Source organism: Dermochelys coriacea, chromosome 3, assembly GCF_009764565.3.
Source record: "Dermochelys coriacea isolate rDerCor1 chromosome 3, rDerCor1.pri.v4, whole genome shotgun sequence".
In the NCBI taxonomy this organism is placed as follows: domain Eukaryota; kingdom Metazoa; phylum Chordata; order Testudines; family Dermochelyidae; genus Dermochelys; species Dermochelys coriacea.
In genome coordinates, this window is record NC_050070.1 from 135,744,547 (window position 1) to 135,769,497 (window position 24,951).

General features: G+C 42.3%; 2 protein-coding genes and 1 non-coding gene across 6 annotated transcripts in view; all 3 read right to left on the reverse strand.

Moving 5' to 3' along the window:
- The window catches only part of TOMM20 (translocase of outer mitochondrial membrane 20), a 16,604-nt gene extending 12,103 nt beyond the window's left edge, over window positions 1–4,501 (reverse strand). The window contains exon 1 of the mRNA XM_038396817.2: window positions 4,187–4,501. Within this exon, the coding sequence (XP_038252745.1) occupies window positions 4,187–4,310 (124 nt within the window). The 5' untranslated portion in view covers window positions 4,311–4,501. The remainder of the gene's footprint in view (window positions 1–4,186) is intronic.
- On the reverse strand, window positions 2,810–2,947 carry LOC119854128. The gene has a single exon (XR_005292368.1). It is a non-coding gene; the product is annotated as a small nucleolar RNA SNORA14 (small nucleolar RNA).
- Window positions 4,502–6,362: 1,861 nt separating the features above from the next.
- The window catches only part of RBM34 (RNA binding motif protein 34), a 28,005-nt gene continuing 9,416 nt past the window's right edge, over window positions 6,363–24,951 (reverse strand). For 2 of the 4 annotated variants that reach the window (XM_038396424.2, XM_043511393.1), the window contains 8 exons: window positions 23,617–23,848; window positions 22,666–22,725; window positions 22,047–22,090; window positions 20,106–20,189; window positions 19,790–19,853; window positions 19,658–19,700; window positions 13,514–13,632; window positions 12,274–12,611 (listed from right to left, as the gene is read on the reverse strand). In XM_038396424.2, coding sequence (XP_038252352.1) covers window positions 12,342–12,611; window positions 13,514–13,632; window positions 19,658–19,700; window positions 19,790–19,853; window positions 20,106–20,189; window positions 22,047–22,090; window positions 22,666–22,725; window positions 23,617–23,848 — 916 coding nt within the window. In that variant the 3' untranslated portion in view covers window positions 12,274–12,341. Of the gene's footprint in view, window positions 6,374–12,273; window positions 12,955–13,359; window positions 13,633–19,657; window positions 19,701–19,789; window positions 19,854–20,105; window positions 20,190–22,046; window positions 22,091–22,665; window positions 22,726–23,616; window positions 23,849–24,951 lie in introns of those variants that run through there. The other 2 variants (XM_043511392.1, XM_043511394.1) reach the window with 2 other exon arrangements.

Below are 24,951 nucleotides of genomic sequence, written 5' to 3' on the forward strand. Positions count from 1 at the left end.
AGTTCCACATGGTGGAAGCACCAATGCAGACCAGCTACTGCATTTTGACCACTATTTCGTCTAACTGTTCTCAGAGCAGGCCTAGTCAACAGTGATAAAGACACCACTGATCCATCTACACCAGGGGTCTCCAAACTATGGCCCGTGGGCCGGATCTGGCCTGGGGCTTCCATTTGTCCGGCCCTCCAACCAACAGGGGAGAAGCGAACAGCTGAGTAGGCACCCCGAGCAGGCAGGGGGAGGACCGCCAGCATTAGCTCACACGGGTCGGCAGCACAGCTGAGCTCTGCAGAGGAGTGAGTGCCTCCGGGAGCCAGTGTCCCCCCAGAAGGGGAGCCAACTTAGGGGAGAGTCGGTGCTGCAGCCGAGCAGGCACTGACCCCTGCCTTAGAGTAAAAATACAAGCCAGATGCTTAATTACATCTCCAATAAATGGAGTAAAGAAGATAGAAATTAACAATTTCATAATGGGTACATTTTAACTACAGCACTAATAGAACCAAATAGTCCCAACCAACAATGGGAACCTGGAGCTTCTCTTACCAAAGTACAGCCAAACTTTCAATCCTTCGTCATTTTCTTCAGAAGAGCAGGTGCAGGGAGAAGGGAGCAGGCACAGGGCAGAGCAGACCCAAAAGGGGGAGCCAACTTACAGTACCTGCATCGATTAACCTTTATACCTGATTTAGAATTTAATGCAACACTGATACAGTAGTGTTGTTTTTTAACGATTTTGCATATATTTAATTTCTTTCACACTTGCTTCGGCTGGTGAAGCCCCTTCAAAAATCTAATATGGCCCTTGTCTCAAAGTTTGGAGACCCCTGGTCTACTCTAACACACTCTGTTACTAGCACCTGTTGAGCTGTCGTGGTACTAGAGAAACAGTGGAAGCCACAATGGAGAATTTCAGAAAAACCTCCTTATCAATAAGGCCTTACAGTCAAGAGCCACAGTCACATCAATATATGCAAAGAACCTGGAGAGGTTCTGTATTCTGATGCACTTCGCATGGAATGTATCCGAATTTCCACCGAATGCATCCGATGAAGTGAGCTGTAGCTCATGAAAGCTTATGCTCAAATAAATTTGTTAGTCTCTAAGATGCCACAAGTACTCCTTTTCTTTTTTGCAAATACAGACTAACACGGCTGCTACTCTGAAACCTGTTCACATGACATTGTAATTGAAGACGCAGGTGGGTCAAATGCAATGGAATTTATCAGTCTTTTTACACAGGATTAAAAATTTACACTTACGTAGACAAGTTTCAATAGAGGATCTCAAGGAACTTTAAGGCAGATGATCTAATAAAATCAAATATCTATTATGAGTTTAAATTTGTCTTGAAAGCTCCATTAGAGACACTTGTCAAGTCACTATCAGCTTCATTATTCGAACATCCAGCTGGCATTTTTAGTAGTCAATATTTTTTCAAGGACATTTTGCAACATCCAACCTCATTTCTGCCAACTGCTTTTTTAAAAATAGCTGACACGGTCATGATTAGTACAGAACTGGATTTATTTCAAAGTCAACTTTCCCCATTACAATCAGAAAACAGTGGGGGTTTTAATGAAAAACAATGAATAATTTCTATGACAGATTAAAAAAAATATGCAAACAGTATTTTTATGGTCCCACAAATCAGAGTGGGGGTGGAGGATGCAGAAATAGTACAGCAGATAAATGGACGTACAACTATGTTGCTACAGCATGAAACTCTACATTTTTAATAATATCAGGAAAATATCCAGTTTTCAAGATTTCTGGCTGTTGACTTTTCAGTCAACGGTAGTTTGGAACTAACGACAGATCTAAACTATAAACTTACAGTGGTATAACTGAAAAATCCACAATCCTGAGTGATGTAGTTATACTGACCTAACCCTGGCTGTAGACAGCGGAGGGAGAAGCTCTCCCTTCGGCCTAGTAATGTCTCCACTGAAGCGATACAGCAGTGTTTTCAGTGTAGACCTGCTCTTAGTAATACCAAAATGATGGCAGATGGGATAATCAGGCCCAAACTCTCTCATCAATGATATAGTAGCTATCTGGCATTTCCCATTATGAACAAATTTATAACATCTCAGTACATCAGAAAGATGACCATACATAGTACACGTATACTTGGGAATAGACCAAGTTATTTTAGAAGTAAAAATTTAACTTAAACACTCAGAAAGAATTCATTAAGTTACAAGATAAGATTGAGAATTGGGAATAAAAGAAATGAGTACAAAACCAGATGTGCAGAAGTGCACAATTGTAGCAATATTACAGATGGTTCTTGCACAGAGAAACCAAGTTACCTGCCCATACACTGCACAGATACAGCTTAATACATGCTGCTTATCTGGCTTGTTGTCTGTGAAAGCTTGCCTATGAAATAAAGGAATGCATGCTTTTGCCTGTAAATTAGTGTTTTATAAATTACATGTAACAATTCAGGCAGGGTTACTTATTGATTATGATAGTCCATATATAAGAGGGTTAAATCTTTAAGGATATTTTAAAATCCAAGATTTAGGTTGTTGAGTACTCATGACTACCTTGACAGAAGAATGTAAATTATACCTATTTTTAGCATAGCAAGATATGGATGTACTCCTCTCTGGCAAAAAATTCTTTTCAGTTTAGGAATTCTACATATTCAAGATTCTGTGCAGAGATTCTCTGACTCTTGATTGGCACACAAAGGTAACAGATATGAGGAATGGTTTATAAGTAACTTCCAGAACTCAAATTTACAGAAAAACTACTCTCTTCCCTTTAAAAGCATAACTCAATTACATTAGAGCATTTGATCTACTGTTGAAGATGTGAAATAACAAAGAGCCACAGGAAATTAGCTCCACATTTTGGATAGATCTTCAGTTTTTTCTTGCATTCATTCTTATTCTGGAAACTATGGCAATAAAGCTACCAGAGGGGTTTGAGAATGCAGTAGGTAACAGCAAAATGAGCAGGCTCAGAGCCCTTGGGTGTCAGTACTTTCCTCACTCAATTCTTAGCAATTTCTCAAATCAAATTGTATGGTTTTATTCCCTTACCTCACAAAAGCATTGAAACTGCAGCCAGATAACGCTATATTACAGACACTCTCACATTTTCAGCCACATTTGAAAAAAGGAGGTGCTGTGTCAATGGCAAGATTCCACTTCAATTTAAGTTTATTTAACAAATAACTTATACAAACCACAAAAATATAGTCAGATAAAAATCATAGAATATCAGGGTTGGAAGGGACCTCAGAGAGTCATCTAGTCCAAGCCCCTGCTCAAAGCAGGACCAATCCCCAATTATTGGCCCAGATCCCTAAATGGCCCCCTCAAGAATTGAACTCACAACCCTGGGTTTAGCAGGCCAATGCTCAAACCACTGAGCTATTCCTCCCCCCGGATTCTCTGGTGCTAGAAAAAATTAACCATTCAGATCCAGCTAAACTTAGAGAAAAGGATAAAGCAATTCCCCATCTCCTTCACACAAATCACCATGCACCTCAGGCAAACCGAAGAGTAACCATGAGCAAAGGCAACTTCCCCAGCCTATTCTTTTTGGTCTTCTCCCATGAGTGAGACACCCATGCACCGGTTTTGCATCTGAAAACTTCCCACCCTTTCATTTTACGAGTTGCTTGGCCTACTTTGCTGTGCACATCTAGTAACCAAGGAAACAGGGTCCCACGCAAGGAGGTCTCAAGGAGAGTGGCGTGGATGGAGGAAAGACAATCAATCTGGGACAAGACGCAGCTCCTCACCCACTCCAGCAATTTACGGCACGCAGGTCCTTCAGACGGCCTAGTACGAGTTCTGGGCAAAACGATCAACTTACACGTGCGGGGGGGTGGGGGGAGAGGGGAGTCAGCTTCCACGGGGATGCGAAGAGGCAGCGGAGTAGGCCCGGTGCAATGCATCAGAACCCAGCTAAGGCCGTGGGGAGGAGGCAGAGGCAGGGAGGGAGCCCCGCAGTGCGGGATGGGTGTGGAGCTGAGACTCCACGGGCGCGGGGCTGGACCCTACAGCAGAAACTACGTGCGTGTGCGTGTGCGTGTCCGGCCCCCTCCCGCAGGAACTCCGGCACGCGCATAGGGCGGAATCGCCAGCGCGAGGACAGGTGAGGCGGTGGGGCCGGTTGGGAGGGCGCGCGCATGAGGCCTACAGGGGGAGGGATCCCGGACACTCACGCTCCCGCAGCCGGTTCTTGAAATTGGGGTCGCTCCGTCTCTTGCGGTCGAAGTAAATGCAGTAGCCGATGAAGAGGGCCCCGCAGAGGCCCGCGGCGATGGCGCTGGTTTTACCCACCATCATCCTGGCCGGCACCGAGGGAAGGGCCCCGCTGTGCCAACCCCCGAAGCCGGGCTCTGCTCTACCTTACGCGGCACAGCACGCTACCCACCCACCACCTTGAAGCGGGCGAAGAGAGAAAAGGCCCTCGCTTCCGGGTGAAACGTCATCGATCCGCGCCAGGGATCTGGTAGCTGTCTACCTACGTGCCTGAACGAAACTCCCTGACTGCGCATGCGTGGAGGAGCTCGCTGCGGTTTTCACCGCCGCGCTCGTCCCTCTGCCCTCTCACTGCGCATGTGCCAGAGGCTGGCTTCGCTCGGGGCTGGGGGAAGCTGTTCCTCCCGCGCGTGCCCAGGCGGCCGCTCCAGCGTAGAGCGGCCCGGCCAGTGACCCCCGGGCAGGGCGGGTGCAGCCCGGAGCTTCCTGCCTCCCCGTCTCCGGTCACCGCACCAGGAGGCGTTTCACAGCGAAGTCCCCCTCCCCCCTCGGGGCTTAGATGCCGCGCTGCCAGGCGCCTGCAAGCCTGCCCCGCTCCGGCAGGGCTGAGCAGCCCGCCCGGCGCCTCGGCCGCCTCCAGCAGGGGTTCGTTTGCGGCAGATCTGGGAGAGCGGCATGGGCCAGGACTGGAGCCCAGGGGGCCAGGTGCTGCGCAAACACAGCAGAGACCGCCCCGAGCTCAGGGAGTCATGGTCCTCCCCGTGCAAGCTAGGAGACAGCAGGTGGACACTGACAAGAGAGGTGCGGAAGGAAGCACTGAGCCAATGGTAGGTAGCAGGCTGGGTCTGGTAGGGTCTCGGCTCACCACAGGCCTGGCTTAGCATGTTTTGTCAGGTTTCAGAGTAGCAGCCGTGTTAATCTGTATTCGCAAAAAGAAAAGGAGTACCCGTGGCACCTTAGAGACTAACACATTTATTAGAGCATAAGCTTTTGTGAGCTACAGCTCACTTCATCGGATGCATTTGGTGGAAAAAGCAGAGAAGAGATTTATATACACACACAGACACAGACACACAGAGAGAACATGAAACAATGGGTTTATCAGTTTTGTCAGTGTCCCATGCCCAGCAAAGGAAAGTTTTAAGGTCGGATTAGGAGGCGGCCAATATGCTCACTTAGCAGCTATTTAGAGGGTGCTCTCAGGTGGGCAGTGGAGGCTATTATAGGCCATTTCTCTCTACCTCCCCTCCCCCCAGCATGTAGTTACTGCACACCCATTTCAACAGCCACAGAACATTTAGGAAGCCAAAATGAAAGCCCCTTGCTAAGGCTGAAGATCTGAAAATGCTTGATAGGGTGATGGAATTACTTTTTGACCCATGATCTTCCCAGGATAGAGCTGCAGTGCCAGCGTTTTCCACAGGACATTATTAATCATGTCTATTACATTAGCATGTTGGGCACAACCAAAAAACAAAGCCCCATTGTTGTAGGCATTTTACAGGTCAGTCAGTCCCTGCCCTGAGTTTACAATCCGTCTGTATTTTCCACTGAATGCATCTGATGAAGTGAGCTGTAGCTCATGAAAGCTTATGCTCAAATAAATTTGTTAGTCTCTAAGGTGCCACAGGTACTCCTTTTCTTTTTGTCTCAAACAAGCTATTGTTGAAGCCTAATCGCTGATCTTTCCTGCCCCAACTATTAGACCCATCATCTGATTGATTTTAAAAATAGCCTGTTTCTAATCAGATACATGCTACATTTTAGCAGGAGTTGCACCTTTAGCAGAGGGTCACTCACTTCATAGCTTGAGTTTGTAGCCTGAGTTTATTGCACCTTGCATTCTGGTTCTGCCACCACAAGCTCCCTTTCTGCCACTTTCCCATTCCTCACTATTTCAGGGACTACTTGATATTCCCTCCAATCTTCCCACAGGGTTTTGTGTATTCCCCAGTATCCCATCTTTCATATAGTGCCCACCTTTTCTCACCAAAACTTAAGGCAATTTTTGCTTTTCTCACCAAAACTTAAGGCAATTTTTGCAGTCTTACACCCAGCCAGCATTACAATTCAGCTGCTAAAAAGAGAAGGGAGTCATTGTCATTTAGCAGCCAATCTTGCAAAGTGATGAGTACCCTCAATTTACACTGAAAGCATTGGGGATTAAGGGCTCTCGCATGATTTTTCATTGATAGGGCTCAGCCTTGACAGGCATATCTATAACAGAGAACAATTAGGCCTGTGTCTCCTGCTGCCATAGCACTGTGCACACAACCGCTTACGTTGCTCAGGGGTGGGGTTTTTTTCAAACCCTTGAGCGCCAAATTTTGCCGACGTAAGTGGTGGTGTAGACATGGCCGCAGATGGATGTAAAGACAAGACCAAAATGATATACTTTCCATAAGCAAAATATGACTCAACTTGTAGTACACTGCTGTATATAGATCCCAAGTAAGTTTTTTCTCCAACACCCCTCTTTAGTCTGATATATAACTACAGAACACACTTGCTGCAAGTTAAAGGAACATTGTCAACTTGAAATACAGTCCCCTTCATACATGCATTAAAAAGTAATTTCAGATACAGCAGAACCTCTGAGTTACGATCACCAGCGTTACAAACTGACCGGTCAACCACACACCTCTTTGGGAACCAGAAGTACGCAATCAGGCAGCAGCAGAGACAAGAAAAAGAAAAGGTAAATACAGTACAGTACTGTGTTAAATGTAAGCTACTAAAAAGATAAAGGGAGAGCTGCATTTTTCTTCTGTGTAGTAGTTTCAAAGCTGTGTTAAGTCAATGTTCAGTTGTAAACTTTTGAAAGACCCACCATAACATTTTGTTCAGAGTTACGAACATTTCAGAGTTTTAAACAACCTCCATTCCCACGGTGTTCATAACTCTGAGATTCTACTGTACCGTGCGTTGGATTTTCAAAAGCACCGAATTGATAAAATTGCTGCCATTGAAGTCAATAGAAATATTACCAAGAGGAGTGGGCTGGCCAATACTGAACACTTCTAAACCCACATACCCAGTTTCTGTGACTTTAAAATATCACTTTCCTAGTTTTTCTAAATGTTTCCTCTCCCCATTTGCTCCGTGCAAGACTCCACAAAACAAAATAAACTAAACTGATTTTACAGGAGAAAACTCTGAAAATGGACTATACAAAGGATGATTAGAGTTAATGGAAAGACACTGAAACAACTGGTAATTAACAGAACATCCTGGCTCTAGGACATCAAATAAGGAGAGAATTTCCCCACCCTGATTAACTGTGATTCACTGTGAACTGAAAGAGAGGGGAAAAAAAGTAGAGGAGGCCTTTTGAAAGGAGGTTTGAAACTGAGGTGTTTTTTATCCAGAACTTGGATGACAGTCTTGAAGCAGGAGGCTGGCTGTGAATGCTGGATCCCTCGAATAGGTAAGTGATGTGCTGGGGCAATAGGTAACTCTGATCAGAAAAGAGATTTTATCTGATATGAAAGTGAAAAGCCTGAGGTTCATAGAATCATAGAAGATTAGGGTTGGGAGAGACCTCAGGAGGTCATGTAGTCCAACACCTCTGGTCAAAGCAGGATCAACCCCCACTAAATCATCCCAGGCCTGTCAAGCCAGGCCATAAATATCTCTAAGGATGGAGATTCCACCACCTCCCTAGGTAACCCATTCCAGTGCTTCACCACCCTCCTGGTGAAATAGTGTTTCCTAATATCCAACCTAGACCTCCCCCACTGCAACTTGAGACCATTGCTCCTTGTTCTGTCTTCTGCCACCACTGAGAACAACCTAGCTCAATCCTCTTTGGAACTTCCCTTCAGGTAGTTGAAGGCTGCTATCAAATCCTCCCTCCCTCTTCTCTTCTGCAGACTAAATAAGCCCAGTTTCCTCAGCCTCTCCTCATAAGTCATGTGCCCAGCCCCTTAATAATTTTTGTTCCCTCCGCTGGACTCTCTCCCATTTGTTTACATCCTTTATGTAGTGGGAGGCCCAAAACTGGACGTAATACTCCAGATGTGGCCTCACCAGTGCCGAATAGAGGGGAATAATCGCTTCCTTCAATCTCCTGGCAATGCTCCTACTAATGCAGCCCAATATGCCATTAGCCTTCTTGGCAACAAGGGCACACTGCTGACTCATATCCAGCTTCTCATCCACTGTAATCCCCAAGTCCTTTTCTGCAGAACTGCCACTTAGCCAATCAGCCCCCCGCCTGTAGCAGTGCATGGGATTCTTCCGTCATAAGTGCAGTACTCTGCACTGGGTCTTGTTGAACCTCATCAGATTTCTTTTGACCCAATCCTCCAATTTATCTAGGTCACTCTGGATCCTATCCCTACCCTGCAGTTTAGTGTCATCTGCAAACCTGCTGAGGGTGCAATCCATCCCATCGTCCAGATCATTAATGAAGATGCTGAACAAAACTGACTGACCCTGGGGCACTCCGCTTGATACCAGCTACCATCTGGACATCGAACCATTGATCACTAGCTCTTGAGCCCAATGATCTAGACAGCTTCCTATTCACCTTATACTCCATTCATCCAATCCATACTTCTTTAACTTGCTGGTAAGAATACTCTGCTAGATTGTATCAAAAGCTTTGCTAAAGTCAAGGTATATCGTGTCCACCACTTTCCCCATATCCACAGAGACGGTTCTCATCATAGAAGGCAGTCAGGTTGGTCAGGCATGACTTGCCCTTGGTATGCCCTCATATTTTGCTTATGAATCCATGCTGACTGTTCCTGATCACCTTCCTCTCCTCCAAGTGCTTCAAAATGGATTCCTCGAGGACCCGCGCCATGATTTTTCCAGGGACTGAGGTGAGGCTGACTGGTCTGTAGTTCCTCTGATTCTTCCTCCCTTTTTTAAAGATGGGCACTATATTTGTCTTTTTCCAGTGATTTGGGATCTCCCCCGATCACCATGAGTTTTCAAAGATAATGGCCAAAGGGCTCTGCAATCACATCAGCCAACTCTCTCAGCACCCACGGACTTGAGCATGTCCAGCTTTTCTAAATAGTCCTTAACCTGTTCTTTCACCACTGAGGACTGCTCATCTCCTTCCCATATGGTGCATTTTTATGTTTATTTTCTGTGTAATTTATACATTTGCTTTCCCTTCATCTTTGAATCTGTAGTTCTTCTATCAAATAAACTTTTCATTCATTTATATTTCACCCAGGTCTCTGGTGGGCAAATTGTATGGAGGGCATGTGGTAAAGTAAGCTGGTTTCTGGGGGCTGGTTTCATGCCTCAAGGGTGATGAACGAGAGGGAAAAAATAAGGGTCTGGTAATTAAGGGGAGGATGTATTTGAAGAGACTTGGGACAGGAAGGATTGTTGGTGTCACCCTGCAAAGCATAATAGGCTAGTGAGAGCCGGGTGAGACTTTATGCTATGGACTGGCTACTAGTGTCAGGAATCCAAGCTCTAGCTGCACAGCACAAACCCCCAAGGTTATAGGGCAGGCATTGACTGAATCCCTTACTGGGCTTGGAGGTCCCCAAATCATCAGTTACGGAAAATTTTGTTTACAAAAATTAACTGCATTATTGTTTCAAAGGGTCTGCTTCATAATTTCTTTCCCCTTGTCTGTCTCATTTTGGCTTGTTGGGCATGTAGCCCATATCTGATGAGGCCAGTCTATGATCATTCTCACCTGTGCATTACTGCTTATAGTGAAACACAATGGCATGATGAGGTGGTAGACACCATACAAACAAAAGTAAGGTCTTATCTACTTGGGAAAGTTTTACTAGTTGTAACTGATATAGTTATACTGGCATAACTCCAACTGTGGACACACTTATTCCAGTAGGAGTGGTTCCCTTTTCAGTTTAGTTTAATCCTTTTAAGCATCATATGCTAAATTTAAGAAATCTACTCTTATACCAGAATAAGAGTGCCTACAAATGGGTGGGATGTGTTATATGGATATAACTAGATTACTTAAAAGTCACACCTTCAGTCAAAAAAATAACTTTCCTCTGTAGCTATGTAGATAAGGTCTGAGACTGTAAACCAGTGGTGGGCAACCCGCACGTGGCCCATCAGGGTAATCCTTTGACAGGCTGCGAGACTGTTTGTTTACATTGACCATCTGCAGGCACAGCCACCCGCAGCTCCCAGTGGCTGCGGTTCGCCGTTCCTGGCCAATGGAAGCTGTGGGAAGCAGCGTGGACTGCAGGGATGTGCTGGCCGCTGCTTCCTGCAGCTTCCATTGGCCGGGAACAGCGAGGGATGTGCTGGCCACCACTTTCCACAGCTCCCATTGGCCAAGAACAGCAAACCGCGGCCACTGGGAACTGCAGGTGGCCCTGCATGCAGACAGTCAATGTAAACAAACTGTCTCGTGGCCCACCAGTGGATTACCCTGACAGGCCACAGGTTGCCCACCACTGCTGTAAACCCTTCAGGGCAGGACAAACTATGGCTCATGGGCTGAATCCAGCCTATCAGGGCTTTGGATTTGGCCCGCGGGATTTCCATCCCTGTGGGGCTATGGCAGGCTCCCTGCCTAGTCTGGCACCGCGCTGCTCCCTGAAGTGGCCAGCACCATGTCCCTGCAGCCCCTGGGGGAGGAGGGAGAAGAGGGCTCCACTCACTGCCCTTGTCTGCAGGCACTGCCCCCCACAGCTCCCACTGGCTGGGACTGGGGAACCCTGCACCCTGAACACCTCCTGCACCCCAACCCCGTGCCTTACCCCACACCCCTCCTGCCAAGTCCCTGAGGTGGTGGGCAACCTATGGCCTGTCCCTAACCCCCTGCCCTGAGCCCTCCTGCACTCCAACCCCTTGCTCTGCACTCCCTCCTGCACCCCAACCCCCTGTAGCCCCAGCCCTACATTCATGGCCCTGCATGCAGTTTCCCCACCCAGATGTGGCCCTCAGGCCAAAATCTTTGCCCATCCCTGATCTAAATAGATAAGATACACTGGAATTCAGGCCCAAGGTTTCCTTATCAAATCTTTTTACTTTAAACTTTTTTTTCCCCTCTTTAGTTTACATTTAACACCATACTGTACAGTATATGGGTTTTTTTTGGTCTTTGTCTCTGCTGCTGCCTGATTGTATACTTCTGGTTCCAAATGAGGTGTGTAGTTGACTGGCCAGTTTGTAACTCTGGTGTTCATAACTCTGAGGTTCTACTGAACATCATTGGCTGTTAAGAGAATACAAGGAGTTCTGAAAACCATTATACATATATATCAGAACCTCAGTTATGAACTGACCAGTCAACCACACACCTCATTTGGAACTGCAAGTACACCATCAGGCAGCAGCAGAACTAAAAGGGGGGGGGCAAGAAAAAAATGGGTACAGTACAGTACTGTGAAATGTAAATATCTAAAAAAAATAAAGGGAAAGCAGCAATTTTCTTCTGCATAGTAAAGTTTCAAAGCTGTATTCAGTGTTCAGCTGTAAACTTTTGAAAGAACCACCATAATGTTTTGTTCAGAGTTATGAATAACTCTGTTCCCAAGGTGTTCGTAACTCAGGTTCTACTGTAGCTAAGAAAAGTGGTTTGAAAGGTTGTGGTGGCGAGCCTCGATTCAGGTCTTGATGTGCTAGTTGAGCAGCAGAGATACTTTCCTCTAGCCAGAAAAAGGTTTGACTGATAATATCAGAACAGGAACTTGCTTTTTAGATATACAAGATCTCTCTTTATACCACATATAACGAAGGGAGTGAGACTGCCTTAACTTACAAGAAGTGTAAATCTGGAAGATAAAGCAAATCATTTCCTTTTTCCTGCTTATAATAAATCTTGTTTATATTAAGATAACTGTTGTATGAGTAATTTCACACAGACATCTCCAAGGAAGAAGAACCTCTAAAAAGGAAAGCGGCTGCAGAGTAAAGTGTGTCTGGAACCTATACCCTCTTACTATTTCAGTAAAGGGGTATGGACACAACTGTCCTTCTAGTGAGTTATATTGCCATTAGGCTGCTGCAGATGAAAACACATACACACACGAGAGCAAGATAAGTTGCCACCACTGTACAACTTTATATGTAAGAAACAGTACTGACAGACCATCTTTCCATTGGAGTTTATTAAAAACAAACATTTTTACAAATTCCAAAATTAGCAATGTGGCAAGATTATTTGTGTTTCCCACCTTTTGTTCTAGTCACACTTTTTGGTTTCTTTTTCTTTTTCAATGGGGTTGCTCTTTCACCAGCAAATGAATTGTTGGTATATCTCTTTGTATTTTTTAATGAAGTACCAAATCTGTGCTTTGGACCAGAGTTCTTTACGTTGTCTGAACTTTTCTGGTTTTTCTCCTTCTCAACGCAGCGTTTCACTCTAAGCTTTCTTCCATTCACTTCAGAGTTGTTTAGTTTCAGAGCAAGATGTACAGCATCTGTATTCTATTAAACACAACACATTAGTTTCAAAGGTTGGACAGACATTACCTATAAAACCAGAAATCTTTTGTATACATTCTGCTTATGCAAAATTGTAAAATAGAAATCAGTCTGGATAATAGAGCATAGATATTGTATTCAGGAGCATGAGCAGACCTCTGTGCAATACATAGTTACTCTCTGACAAATACTAGCTTTGAAAGCCTGATTCAGCAAAACATAGAGACTTTATTCCATTGCCTATATGTCACTAGTATTAAACAGAACTTCCCATTAAAATCAGAGTTCCACTTAAAAATCTGACAGCATGTGATGGCTCCAGGCAAGGACAAACAAGGGTCCAGTCCTGAAATCAAACAGATAAATAACAATATTCTTTGTGCAGTTCACAGGATCAGGCCTTATACAGGGTTTCTACAGCTTGGTGTCAGCCTATTTGTAAAAGTCTTCTCTATGATTTAATGAAGCAGGTTCCATAGGAGTCAGGAAATGACTATACACTAACACTATATTTCTTATATCTATATCAAAGTTAAATATTTTAATAATATTTTCTTCCAGAAAAGGGGGCTGGGTAGAGGGAACATTTCCTTTGGTAACTGTAAATGGAAAAGACTTCCCTGTCCATGTGCCCAATGACCTCCCCTTTCCACCTTCAAATCACTCCGTAAAACTCACTTTCCACTCAGTAGTCCACAAGTCCTCTGATGCACAACACTTAGCCATTTAATGTAAATTAAGCAGATACAACACAAACTGCTAAGAGAAGCGACATGTCTCCCTATCTGTCTGTAGAATGCAGTGTATACTACCATTACTGTGGAAAAGTCAAAAACACAAGATTCAGGCAGATCTTCATTTAGTATTTGGAGAACTCCTGGTCTCCCAAAACATTCTTTCCGTACCTCAAACAGAACATAGCCAAACCCTTTGCCAGTGCCAGTGTTTTTGTCTCTCACAATTCGAACAGCTACTACATTTCCACATTCAGAAAAGTGTTCTCGCACAGTATCATCTTCAATTTCTGCAAGCAAGAGAAGTCACTGTGTGGTTAGGGTTATGTTAATGAAATAGACACAGCTTTAGGAGTATTACCAAAAACTCTGCTATAGTTTAAAATTCATATACACACACACACATATTTTAGATGCTTTAGTTAGGCAAGTAAATTTGATCTGACAGGAAATTATCTATAAACAATAGAGAATACATAAAACTAGGACATTTACTTTGAAAAGTGTAGATTAAGTTTTAAGAAACAAAACACATCATTAAGCAGAAACAAAGGCTAGGTTAAAATGTCAGTTTATCAAACAATTTATATCTGTGGTTTGAATGGAGCTAAAATTATTATTTTTTAAAACATGAAACAGCTATTTCACCTTCTATAGGTCTGACTTGTGCCTAAGTAATAATCAGTCTAAACGATAATAGGTCTGATGTGACACTTCTTACAAACATAATATTCTTGACTGAAGATGCTCCTGGTATAATGATACCAGTGAGGTGTGAGATTTTTGAATTGATATAGTTAGTTATACAATCACTAGTGTGGATGCAGTTCAGTTGGTACAGGTTATTTCTCTTCCTGTAGAGGAATAAGCTATATTGCTCTAAGCCTGGTTATACTGGTATAACTGCATCCACACTAATGGGAATTGTACTATTTTAACTATACAGGTAAACTTAAATGGATACAAAATTTGTGTATGTAGACAAGGCTTCAAGCCCAATGTCAGTGCACTCTGGAAATAACTGAACTGGTTCTTCTGCAGACGCAGATGAAAAAATATTTTTGTAAGTCTTACTAAACAAACTTTAAAAACAGTTACCAGAACATAATTTTTGCAATCTAGATTTTAAGGCAGGCCAACTTTTAGATCCAAGTTAACTTGATTGTACTTCTCAAAAAAAGTCACTCAACAACCAGAACTGAAAATGATATTTTAGCAGCACTAAAAAAAGAGATTACTTACCATCTACAGTAACTGGAGTTCAAGGTGTCTGTCCTGATGGGTGCATCGTTCAGTCTGCAGAAGCACCTTACCGTAGCCATCCTTGTGCCTTGCACTGAGGACATACAGGACTGCAATGGACTAACCGCCCTTGGTTCCTTCTCTACTGCAAAGTCCCACAGACACAAGACTTCAAAGCAGAGCAGAAGGTGAGCAGGTAGTGGAGCACCCATAAGGATAAAAATCTCAAAGAACTCCAGTTACTGTGCAAGGTAAGTAACTTCTCCTTCTTCAAATAATGTCCCTATCGGTGCTACACTTCAGCTGACTCCCAAGCAATACTCCTTAGATGAGCTGGGTGCTTTGAAGTAGGATCTAAAATTGATTGGAGGTTGGCAGTCCCAAATAAAATATCTGCCTGGGACGCATGCACTAGAGCACAGTGCTTTGAGGCACACGTGGCAGCTCTGAAGATTTCTGCAATAGGAATGTTCTTTAATATGGAAACAAAGGTGGACTGTGATCTGGTGGAACAGACTATAAACCTAGGAGGGCACAGGATATCAGCATTTTCATGGCAGGAGAACATACAACCAGCAACCCCTTTGGAAAAATCTGTGGGTGAACGTAGGTGTTCCTTTAACTCTGTCTGTAATGGAAACAAATAATTGAGGAGAGTCCCAAAAGGGTCTAGTCAGATAGACTATTAACACCTGCCTAATGTCCAAGGTATAAAGGATGGCATCAGTATTCCCTCTAATTTTTTACATCCATGCGCAGAATGAATTTTGTTACATGCACCAAAATGGAGGTGATGTGTGACACATCACCATATTGGTGCACGTAACAAAATTCATGTGGTAGGGGTGGGCTATGGGCTGGGGCAGAGTTTAAGTTTTGGGGGGGAGGAGGGCTCTGGGCTTAATAGGCAGCTGTGCGGCCATGCAGCTTTAGAGGGAATTTAAGATGACATCCTCCCTAGACCAATGAAATTGTGTGTGAAAAAACTGACAGATGAACAGCCTGATTTGAAAATCCAAGATCTTACATAAAACCAGGGGGAATGTGGTTGGATGGATACCTTGTGTTTAAGGAAAACTTGGGGGGAGGGCATCAGCCATCAAAGCCCCTAAAACACACCATCTCTCCAAGCAGAGGTAATAGACATGAAGATTGTTTTCTTGGTGTAAATGTAAGAGTGAACTCGTAGCCAAAGGTTCAAAGGGAGGTTTCAGCAGAAAAATAAGGACCAAGTTCAAATACCAGGTGAAGGTAGGCTCACTGATGTCTGGAAACAGGTTAGATACCCCTTTGATGAACCTAGAAGTTGTAGGGTGAGCAAACACTGGAGAATGGAATGCCATGATGTTCAGTAGGCGAACTTAACGGAACTCAGAGAAAGGCCTGCTTTCTTCAGATCAAAAAGGCACTTGCTCTAGGATCTCCAAAAGGGGAAAGTCAGTAGAACACAGGTGTAACATCTCTTCCATTTCTGCAGGTCAGTTTTTTTAGTTGATTCTTTCCTACTGTTCAACAGAACCTCTTGAACCTCTCTGGAACAGGAGAGTTCTGTCCCCAGAAGCCAATCAGTTAACAAGCCTTGAGTCATACAGTGTTCAAGTTGCGGTGAAAACTGTTTCCTGAGTCCTGAATTAAAAGGTTGGGTGTTAATGGAAGATTGATAGAAGGGCGAGAGCAGAGACTAATTAGGTATACTAACCACACCTGTCCCTGCCGAGTTGTTGTAATTAAGATGACCATGGCTCTGTCCTACTTGATTTTGATTAAAACTCTGAGGATGAGAGATGTTGGAAAATAGGCATACATTAGGTTCTTCGACCAGGACATGAGAAAGGCATCTCCCAAGGAATGGTAACCGTGACCTCCTCTTGCGCAAAACTTTGCACTCTTCCTGGTGATGGTAGTGGCAAAGAGATCTATTTCTGGAAAACCCCAAATGAGAAATATCTGTTTTAGTAATTGGTATTGTGTTCTCACTCATGATCCTGGAAGTAGTTCCTGCTGAGAACTTCTGCTACCATGCTTTGGAGGCCAGGTAAGTAAACAGCTTGAAAATGTGGTGGGCTGTCCACCAGTTCCATAACTATAGTTTCTGCACAAAGGGAAGAGGTCTCGCTCACCCCTGACAATTTACGTAGTACGTACTGGCCCTGTTGTCTGGTCATTATTTATACAGATTGTCCTTTGATCATAGGAAGAAAGTGTTGGCAGGCATACTTGATGGCCCTGAGCTCCAGAAAGTTTATATGGAGAGAAGATTCCTAGGCAGTCCCCCTACCCTCAATAATATGTTCCTGAAGATGAGCCCTGAATAATAGTCTCCTGAAGATAAGGCATAAAAGGCATGCACCAAAAACTATGGTGGTGGTGGGAGGTAGAGGGGCAAAGAGGATTCCCAAGTAGACTTTACCTGGATTCTTCCTCCAGTCGAGAGAGACTAGCACATAGGAAGAGCTTGTTCAAACTGTATCTGTTGGGAGTATAAACCATTCTGAGCCAGACCTGGAAGCAGCATAGATGTAACGGGCATGTCATGGGACAAAGGTGCATGCTGCCACGTGACTGATGAGCTGCAGACAAGACCTGGCAGTTACCTGAGGGCTCACGTGGACTTGCAGAATCAAATCTGCCACAGTAAGAAATCTGTCCTTGGGTAGGCAAGCTCTGCACATTGAAGCATGAACTCTATTCGCTAAACAGGTAAGAGAGAGGACTTCTTGCTACTGAGCTGAAGTCTGAGCATGCTGAATAGAGTTGTAGCTTTTTAGACAGTAGCTTGGACTTGGGTGTAAGAGCTTCCTTTGAGTAGCCAATCACCACCATAACCAAAAAGTCTGAGCCCCCAGTGGGAAAGTAATACTTTTTATTTGATCTCTTCAAAATTGGAGGTGCATAAGCTGGAGTTTGCCAAATTATCTTGGCAGGCTCCAGCAATACCTCATTTATGGGAAAAGCTACTTGACTAGAAGATGGTGTATGTAGAATGCCCAAAAGTCTATGCTGTGTCTCTTGGACTTCTTCCAAGGGGATATGGAGAACGTCAGTGACTCTCTTCCTCAAATCTTGAAATTGTTTGAAATCATGTGTGTGCGCCACAGGGAAAGGAGGGCATAACTGCTTCATCTGGGAGGTCCGAAGAAATATCCGTTTGAGGGATAGTCTCCTTATTTTGCTTAGTCTTCAAACTCCTCCTGTGGTGGGGATTGATGTGAGGGGAGGGAAGGGACAGAAAGTGCTCTTTCTGATCCTCAATTTGAGAGCTAAGTGCTCTGGAAAAATGTTGATGGTAGGCTACCCAAGGATCCAATCTGGCTGTTAGAGAGGGTCATAAATAAAGGGAATGAGGCACCCAAGGTTTGTCATACCAAGGGGGATGTGGAACAGCTTGAGGCTTTCTGTGTCTAAAGGGTCCCTTGAAGAGAAGGTTCCAAGAAGCCAGGCCTGGATTGATCATAGAAGGAACCTTGTATAGAAATTTGGGAGTCAGAAGAACTGTCGTCTCCACAGTCCACAGGGGTGGCATGAAGGAAGAGAGGAGAGAGGGAGACAATGGTGGAGTAGTAGGTTGTCTGTCCATTCCCATGGACACTGGGAAATCAGTTGGTTCCAATGAGTGATTTGTTACCAGGGACAAAGTAGGCTATGCTACTGGGAGAGTCTTCCTGCACAGAACAATGGAGACTCAAGTTCACTGGAGAATAATAGGTCTCTGGAGACTCTGAATTCATGCAATATCAGGTTGATCTGTGTAGAAACTTGATGAGTCTCAGCAGTGGAAACAAACTGCAGTACCAAGGGTGGTGCAGAGTGCGCTGGTACCAGTTGATTGTGGTTCCCAGATCCATCAGTTAGCAATGAGAAAGTGGGGTTGCAGTCAGTATTGTCTTCCTTGGTGCAGAGTCTCTAGAGTCCCTAGCACCTGCATCATGCTTAGATGGTACCAAGGTAGGCTTCAGTACCCTTGCGGTTCAGCTGTACTCAAGGGTTTAGATGTAGAGGGACCCTGGGTTCGGAGGCCACTTGAAGCCTCAGTGGTACCCTTTGTGTGGGGCTGGAGGTTTCCAGTACAGAAAGTCTCTTAGGGCCATCTTCTTTCTGAGGAGATTTGGAGTTCCTCTTGGCAGATGATTTGGCACTATCACCTGTAGATCTCTCTTGTGAAGATCTGGAAGATGATTCAGCTGCAGAGGTTGTTGGGATGCTGTAGTCACTTGAAGGCTGGTGTAGAGGGAGGGTATCTGGGCCTTGGTCTGATGCAGCTCACAGGGGCATTCCATCCCCTCTCTTTCCTGGAACTCTAGAATCCCGAGCTGATTTTTCACTTAAATGGCATGTGAGTATCCCCAAGCAGCTGATACAGTTTGAATGGCTGTCATTAACTGGCAAGTGAGGCAATACTTGAACCCTGGAGATTTAGGCATGTCCCAAGGAAAAAGGGGAAGGAGAGTTCCTCCAGGAAAGAGAGAGCACAGGAAGAAACTAAAAGCCTCTCAGACTATCACCCCCGCCCCACAAAAAATAAATCTAATCTATTAATATTAATTAAACTAAAGAATAACTACACTATAAAGCACAAACTAGGTAGATAGCTAAATAAACAGGCACCACTAGACACTATGTCTGAGGCCAAGATGGTTGAGAAGGAACTCAGCGTGGTTTGTCTATCACAGCCCTATATACTCTCAATACAGAGCATGAGGATAGCTAGGGTGCACATGAAGACCAGATGGGCACTGCTACCAAAAATCCCTGATCAAAGATACAAAAGGTGCATGTGCACCTGAAGTGCAACACCCACAGGGACATTACTCAAAAAAGAAGGTGAAAAACAATGTATTTACATAGTTTTCTAGAAATGTATAACCACCGATAATGTTGCCATTTCACAGTTAAGTTTTAGAATAGGTTATCTAATGTTGAAGTTTTTTTAATATATAGGTATCTATATACATTACCCTAAATCTTAACAAGTAAAGAAGTATAACAATCAACATAAGCATCAATTATTTAACATTTACTGAAGAAATAAAATTATGGAATATTGACTGAATGTGAACATCCATTTAAACTTACCATATGAGAGATTTCCCACAAATATAGACCTCTTATTGTCATGCTAAAAAACAACAACAAAAAGAGACCAATAAGCTACTAGGTTATAGGCAAGTACAGAAAAGTTCTTCTGAAATCTTGTATGTTACTTACAGAAGTGGCTTTTGAAGCAAGGTCAACTCTGATGTGAAATCCATTGGCAATTTGAGTTCCATTTCTATTGTAGCACAAGAAAAAAAGGAAAGCTATTAGAACGCAAACAGAAATGGCCAATGAATGACTAAAATGTTTGGTTTACAACCTATCGCTGGTTTCAGACATAACATTCTTAACAAAGGCAGTTTAAAAAAAAAGAGAAAAGTGAGTCAAACCACAATAAACTAGACAATTTATACTTGTAATCTGACATCTGGTAAACCCATTCTCACAAAATATAATGCCATTAATGAGGAACAAAAATGAAACATACCTTTTAAGAGCTTTAGTGGCAGCACCTTCTTCCTTAAAAACCACATAAGCATTAATATATTTCATATTAGGATGCATCTTATGCCTGAAGAGAAAGACAGAAAGTTTACCCTACTTAAGCAATTCTTATGTTTTCCCCCCCACACTCTCCTACCCATGGTCCAGTGCACATGTCCTGCAAGCCTTGATGTAATTTAAGGTAATGACCTCAGTTCTCTTAAATATACAATTAGCTTGGGGATTGTGCCCCAAACAGCAGTATCTACCATAGTAGGCAAAGGACCTTTACCCCCTCTTAAACAGTCATCTTTTTCAGAGCTAGTTTCTGCAACTTGCTGGGCATCCTCAACCCCTAATGAAATCCCCAAGAATTGAGAATTCTTAGTACCTTGCAGGATCTGGTCTTTAGTAAAGAGAAAAACGTGTGTAGTGGCAAGTGATTATCTACAGCAGTATTCAGAGTAGCAGCCGTTTTAGTCTGTATTCGCAAAAAGGAGTACTTTCGTGAGCTACAGCATCGGTTGCATCCGATGAAGTGAGCTGTAGCTCACGAAAGCTTATGCTCAAATAAATTTGTTAGTCTCTAAGGTGCCACAAGTACTCCTTTTCTTTCTACAGCAGTAAAACTACTTGTAGGAATTTAAGAAGTTTGTAAAAAGAAAAGGAGTACTTGTGGCACCTTAGAGACTAACAAATTTATTTGAGCATAAGCTTTCGTGAGCTACAGCTCACTTCATCGGATGCATTCAGTGGAAAATACAGTGGGGAGATGATTTATATACACAGAGAACATGAAACAATGGGTGTTATCATACACACTGTAAGGAGAGTGATCACTTAAGATCAGCTATTACCAGCAGGAGGAGGGTGGGGGGGAGAGGAAGAAAACCTTTTGTAGTGATAATCAAGGTGGACCATTTCCAGCAATTGACAAGAACGTCAGAGGAACAGTGGGGAGTGAGGAAATAACATGGGGAAATAGTTTTACTTTGTGTAATGACCCATCCACTCCCAATCTCTATTCAAGCATAAGTTAATTGTATCCAGTTTTCAAATTAATTCTAATTCAGTAGTCTCGCCTTGGAGTCTGTTTTTGAAGTTTTTTTTGTTGAAGAATAGCCACTCTTAGGTCTGTAATCGAGTGACCAGAGAGATTGAAGTGTTCTTCGACTGGTTTTTGAACGTTATAACTCTTAGTAATAGCTCATCTTAAGCCATCACTTTCCTTACAGTGTGTATGATAACATCCATTGTTTCATGTTCTCTGTATATATAAATCATCTCCCCACTGTATTTTCCACTGAATGCACCTGATGAAGTGAGCTGTAGCTTACGAAAGCTTATGCTCTAATAAATTTGTTAGTCTCTAAGGTGCCACAAGTACTCCTTTTCTTTTTGCGAATACAGACTAACACGGCTGCTACTCTGAAACCTAAGAAGTTTGTATCACAGAAATCATGGAATGCCTATTTTATACTGAGTTTGTTTTATAGTGAGTTTATTAGAACAATCTGTAACCCAACACCCCTCCTTTTTGTCCTATGACTGCACAGGTATTAATGGGTCCCTCTACCTTGAATAGTCCCTTACAATATGTGCTAACGACTTATGCTAAACAATCTGTTCCATCTTGCATTTTGCTGTGACACTGGGAGTTCCTTTCCCAGACCTGAAGAAGAGCTCTGTGTGGCTTGAAAGTGTGTCTCTCTAACCAACATAAGTTGTTTCAATAAAAGATACTACCTCACCCACCTTGTCTATTTTACATAGACATAGAGTTGATTATAATTTTTTTAAAAGATAAAACCATACAAAATAAAAGATAGGAAGGAAACAATCATGACTAAGTGTGTGTGTGTGTATATATATAACATCATTAAAAAAAAAAAGCTTTAAGTTTTCCCCTTTAGCAATAAAATCTGAAACTCAAAGGAGAACCTACTTTATGGCTGCTAACTTTTTGGATAAAGTATCCTCTGCTGGAACCTTCAAGACAAAAAAAGCATTAGCTGAAATGCCTTATTGTGCTTATCAATATATTTCAAATATTTGTGGAGGAAGTTCAACAGGTATTTCCACCCAAAGTAATATAGCCGCTCTATCAGGCAAAATTATTCAAACAGCAATTAGGGGAAATTCCAAAGAAGACCTTAAAATGATAAAGAATGAAATTCAGTTGGTTTAGTCTATGTTTCTTGCATTCTAGCATGGTGATTTTAATTTATACATAGCACTGATTTACAATGAAATTGCTATCTCTGTAAAATGTCCTCTAAATCTGTGTTATGGTACTTCAGTCAAAGATTATCTTGAGCATAACAAGCAACAATATTTCAGTCATTTTTCTCCCAAGAGAATGTGGTTACAATGTAATCAAATGTTATAGGAAGAACAATGCGTGTTGACAGCAAGGTCTACTGCAGAAGCCAGCTCTCAAAAGGCTTAATTTAAGTATTTTTAAGTCAAGAAATATGGCTAGTGAACTAATAAAGATATAAGAATGTTATCTTTTAAGATTACACAACTGCTTTTATCATACAACGTAAGAGGAAAGAACATACCAAAGAACGGAATCGAATTGATTCTATCTGTCCATATTCCTTAAAAAATGACTTCAGCATCTAAACAGAAATTACATGCATTTTTAGTCCATTTTTTCAACCCAGTAATATGAATTATTATTGCTGAATAAGAAAGCATTTTTATTTCACTCATATAATCCTATTATTTCTCTGAATTACTATTACTATAAGATAGATAAGGGAAAAGTTCAAAATATCTTGTAGAGCAGCTTTTGCTCCGTCAAAAGCAGAAAAATACTGAGTGCAAAAACTGAATTCAGCACTCTGGCTGTTTAAATACAAGGAACATCTATAAGATTGTAAGACTATGATCCTTATTTATTTTCTTTAACCATCAAAATTATTCCTTGGGTTCCAAATTCTCTGCAGACTCCAGATGATGAAAGAAAAAAGCTGGTCTGGATTTAGCCTCTCTCACCCGCCTCCCTCCACGCTCCTGGTATTTATCTGAAATTTGCACATTTCATATCATAAAACACGGATTTCTAGACTCAAATGCAAAAAACCCATATATAATAAAGCAACCTATTTAATCCTAATTTCTCCTATTTCTCTGCTACTGGTAGTAAAGAAGCAAAACATGTATCAATTTAAAATACACAATTTGTTAGAAGTAACTGGAAGATTGTATATTTAGGAAAAAACTAGACAACCAGTGAGTATATAATATAACTATACATAGGAAAATGCAAATATATATTCTTCTTTTAAGAGAAGTATCTACGGTCCAGAAAATGACCATTTGGTTAATTTCAGCAAGGGAGAAATTCAATAACTATACAGGGAAGCAGGGTAATTATATACAAAGTAATGCCTAATGCAGAAAATACAAGAAGATATTTTCTCTCTAGCATCTTTCAGTCGTAACTGTCAGTTTTCAGACAACTGTCCTTTTCAAGTTGAGTGTGTACCTTTAAACTATTCACTTACCTGTACAGTACAGCTGATAGGTAAATTCCCAACAAACAAAGTTCTCTGATTCTTTAGTACCTCCTCAGCTTCATTAATTTGACGTTTCTTCGTGCACTGTTTTTCATCAATTTCATTAGCTGAACTAGCAAGGCTTTTGGTGACAGCTTGAGATGTTCTATTTTTTACCTTCTGTTTGACCTTGATCCCTTTTTCCTCCTCTTCTTCATCTGCCTGTTCCAATGCACGCTCTCTTTGGCACAAGTGAAAAACACAACCGGATGATTGTTATGAAAAGCTTTGATTTTTTCAGTCACAAAAGGGAAGTTGTAATTGTTCTTAAATTGTATTTATAAATGAAATTGTACAGGTGCAATAGCAAGACAACTTCCATTTTTAATGGAAGGATTGAAATGTTATATATATTAAGCAAGAAACAAACTAACTGACCCATAACACTGAAAGTGATTATTTACTGAGGTATTGACTGGTCATTATTGCAATTTGATAGGTGTGACTGAGTAGATAGCAAAAGTAAATCAATTTGATACAAATTAAAATTTTAAAAGAAACTGAATTATTTTACCTAAATTAAGACTAAAAGTGAGTTGTTGTCTTTCTAACATTCAGGGCACACACAATCCGTTGGGGAAGTTCTCTGTCTACATGCTACTAGATCTTAGTCTATCCAAGACATACACCAAAAAGGTTATGTGAAGAATAACTGACATCTATTCAGTTTTAAAAGCAGCTTCTCAAATGTTATGGATGACATAAGCAGAAACAGCAAATATAAGACTGCAGATTTGGATATAGAAGCTGTCAGTTAAAGATGCAACAGATGCATTAGAGAGCATACAGGATGGTAACTTTATTTCCAAATGCTGGAACTGAGCGAATTTCATTGTCACCAAGCTAATACAAAGAATAACTTTTTCATCACTGGAATGGTAGTACCTCGCTCACACATACATTTCTAAGGGAATAGACAACATAACAGAGGGTTTGTCAGAGGGCTGCTCATCTACCAGCACATCTCCTCTTTGGGATTTAGGCTTCTTTCTTGTATAAAGCACACTGTAACCTTAGGAAACACACCTCCTGCAAGAGGACACCTTAGTCCATGCCTCTCAGGGGAGGGGACTAATGTTCCAGACAGTCTCTGCCCTTAACTCCCAAAGGGTGAGGCATTTTATTCCCTATTGGGACAGTCTGTAGGAAATTATCCATAGTCTCTTTAAAGTCAATATCAGAAACAGTAAAACAGAACAAATAAGCATTTTATTATCTGACGTAACTATAACAGCAAGATTTTGACCTATCGTGAGGCTAGGCTGCATCGTCTTTAAAAAATGT